Source organism: Tachyglossus aculeatus, chromosome 1 (assembly GCF_015852505.1).
Source record: "Tachyglossus aculeatus isolate mTacAcu1 chromosome 1, mTacAcu1.pri, whole genome shotgun sequence".
Classification (NCBI taxonomy): domain Eukaryota; kingdom Metazoa; phylum Chordata; class Mammalia; order Monotremata; family Tachyglossidae; genus Tachyglossus; species Tachyglossus aculeatus.
This window is the reverse complement of record NC_052066.1, coordinates 78,251,707-78,264,284: the sequence shown is the minus strand read 5'-3', so window position 1 is coordinate 78,264,284 and position 12,578 is coordinate 78,251,707. Positions and strand designations below refer to the sequence as shown.

The 12,578-nt window shown below is 43.0% G+C and overlaps 1 protein-coding gene across 1 annotated transcript in view; it reads left to right on the top strand.

The window, feature by feature from the left end:
- KLHL6 (kelch like family member 6) overlaps nucleotides 1-12,578 on the top strand; it is a 57,905-nt gene that overhangs the window by 20,626 nt on the left and 24,701 nt on the right. The window contains exon 3 of the mRNA XM_038749659.1: nucleotides 8,491-8,940. Within this exon, the coding sequence (XP_038605587.1) occupies nucleotides 8,491-8,940 (450 nt within the window). The remainder of the gene's footprint in view (nucleotides 1-8,490; nucleotides 8,941-12,578) is intronic.

Here is a 12,578-nt window from a genome sequence, read left to right as displayed (position 1 = left end):
AGCATTCCATTATGCACATTCCCCAGGAAGGATCAATCTGGCTTCAGAGACAATAGTGATGATAGCAGTGGTAGTTGTAATTTATTTACTTACATTAACATCTATCTCCCCCTCTAGAATGTAAGCTCTTTGTGGGCAGAGAATGTCTCTACCAACTCTGTTATACTGTACTCTCCCAAGTGCTTAGTACAGCACTCTGCACACAATAAGCATTCAATAAATAAAGCTGAATGATCGATTGATTGATATCAAAGCAGAGTGCCTCTCTATCACTCCCTTTACTTCTGCGGAAAAAAAAAAAGAATGGATATTTTGCAAGAGTGGGTGAAGAAGTGAATGGGGAGTAAAATTAGAGCAGCAATCTTGCTGACAGCGCACCTTAGAGTGAAAAGGCAGTTGGTGCTATTTTGATCCTCAAGAAGGCAGAGGACTCGTTTTCCAGCTTGCTTCATGCACCATGAGGCTGTCCTGAGTTCCCTTTGGAGTTTACAGAAGCCCGGCTCTCAAATCAGTTCCAGAGGACTTTAAAAATGAACCAAGGAAAGGTCCTAGCTCTTCCATTTGTCAACCGTACACATTTCTAGGTCTATGTGAGTAACTATCACATTTCCCCTAGTGACGCAAGCTATGCTGCTTAGGTGTCTCTTATACTCACCCAAACTGACTCATTTTCAGTGTGGCTGCAATTAAAATGCACTTTAGAATTGACATTAGGTGTTGACAGGTTTTTCTTTATTTTTCCCAGAATTACCTAGGGAAAAACCTAATATAATGCTACCTCAAGGAGGCAGTATTCCTGCCCTTTAAAAGTAAGGAAGATATCAAACATTAGAGCATCAAAATCTTTTGTTTGGTGTTCCAGTAAGCTAAGTTCATATCTTTCTCTTATCAAGACCTCTTTCCAACCTGATGTTTGAGTTCTTCCTATTCCTTAATTATCTCTCATTTCCCTGCCTGCTTCAGCGCTTGGGGCTCACCTACTCCTTAGGAACTTTCATGCATACCTCAGTAGCACTGGGATATGTATGCTCTGCTGCTAAACTCTTAGGTCCTAGAGCACAGATATAATAATTCGATTATATTATCCGAGGTGCTTAGTCCAGTGCTCAGCACAGAGAAAATGCTCAATAAATACTACCGATTGCTGATGGAGATGGTCATAGAACCAGAAGGAGTCCAGCACCTTTAATCTAAATGAAGAAACTTTGGAAAACAATGAGAAACACCCCAACATAATGCTGTTAAATACCGAGAGCAGGGGAAGCCTTGGTTCAGATTGGGATTGCTCAGGAATTTAGATCTGGTTCCTTTTCTTTTTGGAAGAGATTGGGAAATTTTCCCTCAGCTCAGGCAAGGAAGGCAGAGAGTCTTGCAACTCTAAAACCAAAAAAGTCTCAATAGGAACTGTAACAGCCTCTTAAGTCATTTGCTTTATTTTATTTTCAATCCAACTGCCCAATACTTAGTTGCATTTCGGTAATCTTTTGACACATATAAACTGAAAACAGGAACTAGGCTGTCTACACCAATATCTTCCATTGCTCTGCTTTGGTAATCAGACTAAATGTGTCAGAAGGAGGTGTCTGAGAAAGGATTTGAAGCAAGATATTTAAATAATCCCGAGTTTAATTTTGTAAAATACATGCTTTCACATTAATCTTTTTTCTGCATTATGGTTGTCTAGCAGAACAAATGGATGGATTCATTCTACATTCTGCCTTTCTCTCCTTGCAAAGCAGAGGAATCATCTATATGACAGAAGTCTGTGAACATGATTGGAAGTGTCTCATGGAACTTGGGTTCGAACTAATTCTAACATTCTCTTAGATTTTGAACCTCACCTCTGTTATCTGGGATTGCTTGAGATGAGACAGTTAGAACCCTAAAGGAGAGAGAGGGAGAGAGATAAATATAGAGATAAAAATAGAGAAATATAGAGAGAATGAGAGAGAGAGGAAGAGAAGATGCTGGGAAATAACTGTGGTGTTTGTTAAGGGCACACGCTGTCCTAAATGCTGAGGTAGATACAAGACAAATCAGATCAGACAAGTTCCTGTCCCACATGGGGCTCACAGTCTAAGCAGGAGGGAGAACAGGTAGTGTATCCCCATTTTACAGATAAGGAAACTGAGGTCCAGAGGAGTGACTCCTGCAGCAGGCAAGTGGCAGATCCAGGATTAGAATCCAAATATCCTGACTACCAACACCCTGTGTTTCGCTGTTTCCTCTGAGATCCCACTAGATTTAAACCCAGGTTACAGCTAGAAGAATATGAATCAGTACGCCCTTCCAGCAGCAAGCACTCCAACATGGAATTGGCTCCCATTCTGGGCATCTTTTCTGCTCCAAGTTGTAGAGATCCCCAATGGACTCCAGTGCTGTTCCAGGCTAACCAAACACCTTGATACTCCTTGATACTACTACTACTACTACTACTACTACTACTACTACTACTAGAGAAGCAATGTGGCTCAGTGAAAAGAGCCCGAGCTTTGGAGTCAGAGGTCTTGGGTTCAAATCCCAGCTCTGCCAATTGTCAGCTATGTGACTTTGGGCAAGTCACTTAACTTCTCTGTGCCTCATTTACCTCATCTGTAAAATGGGGATTAAAATTGTGAGCCCATGTGGGACAACCTGATCACCTTGTATCCCCCCAGTGCTTAGAACAGTGCTTTGCACATAGTAAGCAGTTAACAAATACCATTATTATTATTATTATTACTTCTATTTGTTAGCACTTACTATGTGCCAAGAACAATACTAAACCCTGGGGTAGATATAGGATAATTCTGCAGGACACTGATCCTGTCTCATATAGGGCTCACAGTCGAAGGGACCACTGCTTTTGTTGGGAATTCTCTCGACCAACCTAACCCTCATCTGTGTCCCTTCCATTCAACCATTTTCATTAGGAAATGTCCAATTTATCTAGGAAAGGAAAGTTGCTTTGTACTTTTCACACATTTTAAAGAAAATATTTTAAATCCTATGTATTTTTTACATTAACAACTCTGGCAATGTTTCTTCATTTTGTGGGATGGGGTGTTTACTTCACAAACTACAAAATGGTTAAAGCCAGGTTAAGACCACGTGGGCTTGAAACAGCATGGGCTAGTGGAGAGAACACAAACTTGGGAGTCAGAAGGTCCTGGGCTTTAAACCCAGATCTGCCACTTGTCTGCTGTGTGACAAGTCACTTAGGCAAGTCACTTCACTTCTCTGGGCCTCAGTTCCCCCATCTGTAAAATGGGGATTAAGGCTGTGAGACCCATTCGGGACAGGGGCTGTGTTCAACCCAATTTGGTTGTATTTACCCCAGATCTCAGTACAGTGCCTGGCATGGAGTAAAAAATGAACAAATACCACATTATTGTTATTTATTATTATTATTATTATTATTATTATTATTATTATTATTATTATTATTATTATTATTATGTGGGAAAGTAAATCAAACTGAAAGCAGGACTCTGAATGGAGGCTTGTTAAATACTGATGCAGTTTCAAAGGATAGCTTCAAGTAAATTGGATTTTACTTTCTGAGTCCAATTTCAATGTCAGATAACAAGTGAACATAAATTTGTCCATCTGAGTCCCTTTCTTGCCTTCAGCACTGCATAATTGTCACTGTCTCCTCAAGATAGGAATTAAGTTGGAAACAAAGGTGTGTTGGAGGCTAGAGCTGAAGGTCTGAATAGAAGTTTGAGTTCAACCCCTACAGCCCCAATCTATGCCCACTCCTTTAGGGAACTCATTTGCTCCCATGGCTTCAACTGTCATCTCTATGTGGATGATTGTCAAATCTACATCAACAGCCCTGACCTCTCTCCTTCTCTGAAGTCTTGCATACCCTCCTGGCTTCAGGACAGCTCTACCTAGATGTTCTGCCAATACCTAAAACTGAATATATCCTCCCTTCCTCCCCTCAAAGCCCTACTGAGAGCTCACCTCCTCCAGGAGGCCTTCCCAGACTGAGCCCCCTTTTTCCTCTCCTCCTCCCCATCCCCCCACCCTACCTCCTTCCTCTCCCCACAGCACTTGTATATATTTGTACAGATTGATTACTCTATTTATTTTACTTGTACATATTTACTACTCTATTTTATTAATGATGTGCATATAGCTATAATTCTATTTATTCCAATGGTTTTGTCACCTGTCTACATGTTTTGTTTTGTTGTCTGTTTCCCCCTTCTAGACTGTGAGCCCGTTGTTGGGTAGGGACCGTCTCTATATGTTGCCGACTTGTACTTCCCAAGCGCTTAGTACAGTGCTCTGCACACAGTAAGCGCTCAATAAATACGATTGAATGAATGAAAGAATGAATCTGGGGAAAAAGGGGCTTTGGTCTCTCACTCTCTGTCTCTATCTTATTCATTCAATCATATTTATTGAGCACTTAATGTGTGCTGAGCACTGTACTAAGCACTTGGGAGAGTACAAAATAACAATAGATGGACAATTCCCTCCCCACAATGAGCTTCAGCCTTGAGGAAACTGCACTCAGGCGGGAAAGTCTTCCTCTCCAGTAGTAATCAATCAATCACATTTATTGAGCACTTGTGTGAAGAGCACTGTACTAAGTGTTTGGGAGAGTTCAATATAACAGAGTTGGTAGACACTCTTCTGACAGTGAGTTTTTACAGTTAGTGGGGGACTCCAGAGGCAAATCCTGATTTAGGACAGCTTTAGATCTGCCTCTGCCCGGGCCTGTTTCCACAGCATTGAACCAGACTGTCCAGGCCCTTTGTTAAGGGCAGGCGTGAAAGCAAAGAGGAAGAGAAGGCATGACTTCTTTCCAGTGTGTGTTTGACTTCTTGTTAAGGTTTCCTCTTTAAGCCACTTCTTGCAAAATCAGTGATTGCCCTTTCTGCTTCTGACGCCTGGCTGTGTTTTTGGTTCTGTTGCCTGCTCCTGTTTGGGTGGGAACTCACGATTGTGGAGAGAGAGGTGGGAGGTGGCATTTTTTTGACCAAGTGAAGGGGGACAGGGGCTGGAACATGGCTAGTGGGGCCCTCTCAAGGGCTGGACAGGGAAGTCCCAGCAAGGGACTTGAGAACAGGGAAGAGTTGATCAATCAATCAATCAGTCAATCAATCAATCATATTTATTGAGCACTTACTGTGTGCAGAGCACTGTACTAAGCGCTTGGGAAGTGCAAGCTGGCAACATATAGAGACAGTCCCTACCCAACAGTGAGCTCACAGCAGGATCTGTTGATCCTTGGCTGGATGGTGTCTTGTAGACTGTAAGCTCATTGTGGGCAGGGAATGTGTCTGTTTTGGTATTTTACTCTCTCAGGTGCATAGTACAGTGCTCTGCACACAGAAAGATTTCAATAAATATGATTGAATGTATGGGAGCATCTGAAAGCCACTCGGCTAATCTGGATCAGAGCTAGTGTTTTCTTTGTCTGACAAGAATTTTCCAGCACCTTGGGTGCCTAAGACTTGGGTCCTGGAACAGCTGTTCCAATTTGCCAGTCCTGGTTCTGGAAACACAAATACAAGTTCCCTCTTCCTCATTTCAATCTTGCCCTCACTCACAGAGTTCCAGCTACTGACTTCCTAGAGAGTGCACTCAGTAAATGCTCAATAGCGTGGCTCAGTGGAAAGAGCACAGGCTTGGGAGTCAGAGGTCATGGGTTCAAATTCCGGCTCTGCTGCTTGTCAGCTGTGTGACTTTGGGCAAGTCAGCTTCTCTGGGCCTCAGTTACCTCATCTGTAAAAATGGGGATTAAGACTGTGAGCCCCACGTGGGACAACCTGATCACCTTGTATCCTCCCCAGTGCTTAGAACAGTGCTTTGCACATAGTAAGTGCTTAACAAATACCAAAATTATTGGGAAGCAGCATGGCTCAGTGGAAAGAGCCTGGGCTTGGGAGTCAGAGGTGAAGGATTCTAATCCCGGCTCCGCCAATTGTCAGACACGTGACTTTGGGCAAGTCGTCACTTCTCTGTGCTTCAGTTACCTCATCTGTAAAATGGGGATTAAGACTGTGAGCCCCACGTGGGGCAACCTGATCACCTTGTATCCTCCCCCAGCACTTAGAGCAGTGCTTGGCACATAGTAAGCACTTAACAAATACCACCATTATTATTATTAATAATAATAAATACAATCGAATGAATGAATGAATGAATGAGTGCTTCCCCATCACCATTAAATTTATTAAAGGTTACCACATGAGCTTTGCTCTGCTGGTTGGGAGTGCAGTCATATTCTCATAATAATAATAATAATAATAATAATAATAATAATAATAATAATAATAATAATAATAAAACTTGTTAAGCACTCACTGTGTGCCAAACACTGTTCTAAGCGCTGGGGTAGATACAAGTTAATCAGATTGGACACAGTCTCTGTCCCTCAGGGGGCTTACACTCTTCATCCCCGTTTTACTAATGAGATAACTGAGGCCCAGAGAAATTAAGTGACTTGCCGAAGGTCACACAGCAGCCAAGTGGCAGAGCCGGGATTAGAACTCAGATCTTTCTGACTTCCATTCAGTCATTCATTTATTTAATTGTATTTATTGAGCGCTTACTGTGTGCAGAGCACTGTACTAAGCGCTTGGGAAGTACAAATTGGCAACTTCCAGGCCCTTGCTCTATCCATTAAGCCATGCTGCCCCCTCACATGAGGAGCACTGTGGCCTAATGGAAACAGCACTGGTCTGGGAGTCATATCTGGATTCTAATCCCAGCTCTGCCCTTTGACAGCTGTGTGACCTTGGTCAAGTCACTTAATTTCTCTGTGCCTCAGTTTCCTCAACTGTACAATATAGGGTCAATGCCTTACTCTATTCAACTTAGACCACGGAGCCCCATGTGGGACAGGGACTGTGTCTGACCTGAATAATTTGTATCTCCCCCAGTGCCTAGAACAGTGCTTGGCACATAGTAAGTGCTTAACAAATACCACGATAATAATATGCTCCTTTCTCACTGGGAGCAGTGGCAATCCGATAATTATGGGCTGGTCCAGGGCCATTATTGACATTATTGACACCTGTTTACATGTTTTGTTTTGTTGTCAGTCTCCCCCTTCTAGACTGTGAGCCTGTTGCTGGGTAGGGACCATCTTTATATTTTGCCGAATTGTACTTCCCAAGTGCTTAGTACAGTGTTCTGCATGCAGTAAGCACTCAATAAATATGATTGAATGAATGAATGAATGAATTAATTAATTAATTAATTATCCTTTGTTCCTTTAATTGGTCAAGCTTCTTGTGGGCAAGAATCATGTCCACCAATACTCACTATTGTATATTGTATATTACTGTTATATTGATAAGCAGCGTGACTCAGTGGAAATAGCACGGGCTTTGGAGTCAGAGGTCATGGGTTCAAATCCCGGTTCTGCCAATTGTCAGCTGTGTGACTTTGAGCAAGTCACTTAACTTCTCTGGGCCTCAGTTACCTCATCTGTAAAATGGGGATTAAGACTGTGAGGCCCACGTGGGACAACCTGATCACCTAGTAACCTCCCCAGTGCTTAGAACAGTGCTTTACACATAGTAAGTGCTTAATAAATGTCATTATTATTACTCTCCTGAGCACTTAGTCCCTTTAGACTGAAAGCTTGTCGTGGGCATGGAATGTGCTTGCTAATTCTGTTGTATTTTCACAAGCGCTCAGTACAGTGCTCTACATATACTAGGCATTCATTCATTGAGTCATATTTATTGAATTCTTACTGTGTTCAGACCACTGTACTAAGAGCTGGGGAAAGTGCACTATAACAATAAACAGACCCATTCACTGCCCACAACCAGCTCAATTAATACCATCGATTGATCGATCGATCGATTGATTGCTGTTCATACAATAAGCACTAATACCAGCATGGAAAGCAGCTTGGCCTAACGGATAGAGCATGGGCCTGGGAGTCAGAAGGACCTGGGTTCTAATTCCAGCTCTGCCACTTGTCTGCTGCGTGAACTTGAGCAAAGTCACTTTACTTCTCTGTGCCTCAGTTACCACATTTGTAAAATGGGAATTAAGACTGTGAGCCCCATGGGACTGCGTCCAACCTGACTGAGTGGAAAGAGTACAGGTTTGGGAGTCAGAGGTCTTGGGTTCTAATCCCAGCTCTGCTGCTTGTCAGCTGTGTGGTGTTGGGCGAGTCACTTGACTTCTCTGTGCCTCAGTTACCTCATCTGAAAATGGGGATTAAGACTGTGAGCCTCTCATGGGACAACCTGATTACCTTGTATCTCCCCCAGTGCTTAGAACAGGGCTTGGCACATAAGAAGCACTTAATAAATATCATCATCAAGCCCAGCGTTTAGAACAGTGCCTGGCACATAGTAAGCACTTAATAAATACCGTCATCATCATAACCACTGGTTGATGGATGGATTGGGGTGAGGAGTCCAATAGAGTTTCATCACTAAGGGAAGACTCCCACCACGATAAAGCAAAAATAAGAGTAGGGACGGTGCTCCTTCTCCACTGTAACCTGAATCCTTTTCGTCTGGGTAGTTTCTACGGATGGTGGACGCCTGTGCCACATTCCTCACTGAAGCCCTTCACCCAGAAAACTGTGTCGGAATCCTGAGGTTGGCAGACACCCACTCCCTGGACCACCTGAAGAAGCAAGTTCAGGGCTACATCATCCAGAACTTCTCCCAAGTCCTGAATCACGAGGAGTTCCTGGAACTTCCAGTGGACACCCTCCACCACACTCTGAAGAGTGACGACCTCTACGTGACAGAAGAGGCCCAGGTGTTCGAGATGGTGATGGGCTGGGTCCGTCACAAACCATCAGAACGGCTCTCCCTCCTCCCCTTTGTGCTTGAGAACGTCCGCTTGCCGCTTCTGGACCCCTGGTATTTTGTGGAGACGGTTGAAGCGGACCCCTTCATTAGGCAGTGCCCTGAGGTCTTTGCACTTCTACAAGAAGCCAGAATGTATCACCTTTCAGGCAACGAGGTGAGTTAAACATGGAGGATTGGAAGGCGGACAAGTAAGGGCCTCTTGGCTGTAAACTCCTGGATAGCAGGGATCCAGTCTACTAATACTATTACTCTATTACTAACACACTGGGAAAAGCGGTATAACCTGGTGGAAGGAGTGTGGGCCAGGGAATCAGAGGACCTGGGTCCTAATTCCAGCTCTGCCACTTACCTGTTGTGTGTGACCTTGGACAAGTCACTTCTCTATGTCTCAGTTCCCTTATCTTCAAAATGGGGATTCAATATCTACTCTCTCTCCTATTTACACAGTGAACCCCTGTGGAATTTGATTAACTTGTATCTACCCCAGAGCTTAGTTTAGTGCTTGTCATGTTGTAAATACTTAACAAATATTATTATTATTATTAGACTCTTAAAATATAGTGCTCTACATACAGTAAGAACTTAAAAAATCATCTTCCCTCATCTTCAAAATGGGGATTCAATATCTACTCTCTTTCCTATTTACACAGTGAACCCCTGTGGGATTTGATTATCTTGTATCTACCCCAGAGCTTAGTTTAGCGCTTGTCATGTTGTAAATACTTAACAAATAATATTATTATTATTAGACTCTTAAAATATAGTGCTCTACATACAGTAGGAGCTCAATAAATCATCTGATGATGATGACGAGGACAAAGATGGTGATGAGGATGGTAAGAGAGTTTGGACCTAAATCAGGCATACCTGTTGTGTGATCTTGGGCAAATCATTTAACTTCTCCATTTCTCAGTTTCCTCATCTATAAAATGAGGATTAAATACCTGATCCCTTTTCCCCTTAGACTATGAGCCCCATGTGGGATAGGGACTCTGTCCAACTAGAATATATTGAATCTACCCCAGCTCAGTGATTGACACATAGTAAGTGCATAACAAATGTTACAATGATAATAATAATTCTGGTATTTGTTAAGCTCTTACTGTGTGCCAGGTACTGTCCTAAGCGCTGGAACACTATATGATCATTATAATCTTCACAAATATTGGGATTCTTCAGGCTCCTACTGTTTCCATAAACTTCCCCTACAATTTCTGACACTGGGCAAGATTGGCAAGGCTGATGAAAACATTAAGTGGCCATAGAAAGTTTTACTGGCCTGCAAACTTCTTGAACCTGCTGGCAAGCTGTTGAAGGAGAAAGGAAAATATTCTCCAATGGCTGAAAGATGATGACTCTGTCAAAGAGATGGATTCATCAAAAAAGCAGGGAGGGAGAATGGAAGCTAGTCCTTTTTGGAACCACTCATTCATTCATTCATTCAATCGTATTTATTGAGCACTTACTGTGTGCAGAGCACTGTACTAAGCACTTGGGAAATACAAGTTGGCAACATATAGAGACGGTCCCTACCCAACAGCGGGCTCACAGTCTAGAAGGGGGAGATCGCTTTCATATCATCACCCTCTTCCATCCCTCACCTTCTCCTCTTTAGAAGAGTCACCGGCATCACCCTGATACCTCAGCTCTGCTTTTCTGAGCAACTTCAATAATAATAATAATGATGGTATTTGTTAAGTGCTTACTAGGTGCAAAGCACTGTTCTAAATGCTGGGGAGGTTACGAGGTGATCAGGTTGTCCCACGGGGGCTCACAGTTTTAATCCCCATTTTACAGATGAGGTAACTGAGGCCCAGTGAAGTGAAGTGATTTGTTCAAAGTCACACAGCCGACAAGTGGTGGTTCCAGTATTTGAACCCCTGACCTCTGACTCCAAAGCCCGGGCTCTTTCCACTGAGCCACACAACACCTTTCTCTTTCCTCTTTCCTTGCATTCATCCTCATGGACAAATATCCATTTGGATGTCCCGAATAATATCTCAGCTGCCTGCTTCCTCTCACTCCCCAACTCTGCAGACCTCCTTCTACACCCCCACCTCACCCACACATCAGATTCATTCATTCATTCAATCGTATTTATTGAGCGCTTACTGTGTGCAGAGCACTGTACTAGGCACTTGAGAAGTACAAGTCAGTCATCACACTATTTCTCAACTCACCAACTCTGGAGTACCACTCTCTGATTACAAGCTTCTATTCTGCCACCCATCCACAAACTTTTCTCTCCTCCCGCCCCCAGAGACATCTCATCTTTAATAATAATAATGATAATAATGTAAGAATTGTGGTACTTCTTAAGCACTTACCATGTGGCAAACACTGTACTAAACGTTGTGGCTGATACAAGATGTTCAGATCCTACTTGGAGCTCACAGTCTAGGAGAGAGAATAGGTATTTGAATACCCATTTTGCAGATGAGGGAACTGAGACACAGAGAAGTTAAGTGACTTCCTCAAGGTTTCACAGCAAGCAAATGATGGAGTCAGAACTGGAATCCAGGTCCTCTGTCTCCCAGGCTCATGCTTATTCCATTAGGCCATTCTGCTTTATGCCCCCTATACTTATCTTAAGTCATCATGCCTCACCTGGACTTCCTACTCTCCTCCCTCCTTTGATACATGTATCCATGCCCCTCAAACGGCCCTCTCAACTGAACTGAACTCCATCACCTCCCTGTCCTTTTGGTCTTGTCCTGGTAACTTGTACACTAATGCTAGTACAACCTCTTCCACTCGTGTGCTCTAGAAACTCAGGCACCAGGCTGACTTTAACTATTTCAAATTCATCCTCGCTTACTATAACTCTGCCTTTTCTTCCATTCAGCAAATTACTTCTCTTCCCTCACTGATTCCCATGCCCATTGTTGCCACAATTATTTTAGATTTTTAACTCCCTCTGGAAGCCTCCATGCATCCCCTCCAAATCCCTTCTTGCCTCCGATGACCTTGCAAACACTACTCTGTAGATAAATTTGAAACCATTAGGAGAGAGTTCCCCAGAGCTTTCTGGGGAGTCTGCCTCTTTCCTGTCATTTATGCTGTTCCCCATACTTTGGAACTCTTTCCTCCCCAAATCTGACAGGCCCAAACCCCTCCCAATATTCAAAGTCTTCCTGAAAGCCCATCCCATTTCCTCCTCTAACATTCTTCCTTCATTTAATTCCTAGTATCCCACCAGGCATCTATTGCACTTACACTCATATTCACCCTCAGCACCTTGGTAAATAGGCTTATTCAACTGCCTATTTAATTATTTATTTTGATTACTCCATTTATAGTTGATTACATTTATATCTGCCTCCCTCATCAGACTATAAACTTGTGGGCAGGAAAGGTGTCATTTTCTTGTTTTGTACTTCTCAAGCCCTTTGTACAGTGCATTGCACCCAGTTCAATTAATATTACTAGTACTACTAGCATTATTACTACCATTATTACTTCTACCACTATTACTACCACCACCACTACTACTAGTACTACTACACTACCCTCTTTCAAAATCTACTCTCTGCTACATGTGTCTCTGACTCCATTTCCACTCACCTTGTAAAAACATCTGGTTCTACCTTACCTTCCTTACCCACCATCTTCAGCTGTTTACTGGCTGATGGCTCCTTTGGTTACTCACCTCCATACTCCCTGCTGTGGAATTAATGTTCATATCTTGTGAGAAGCAGCATGGCCCAGTGGAAAGAGCATGGACCTGGAAGTTAGAGGATGTGGGTCCTAATCCCAGCGTTGCCACGTGTCTGCTCTGTGACCTTGGACAAG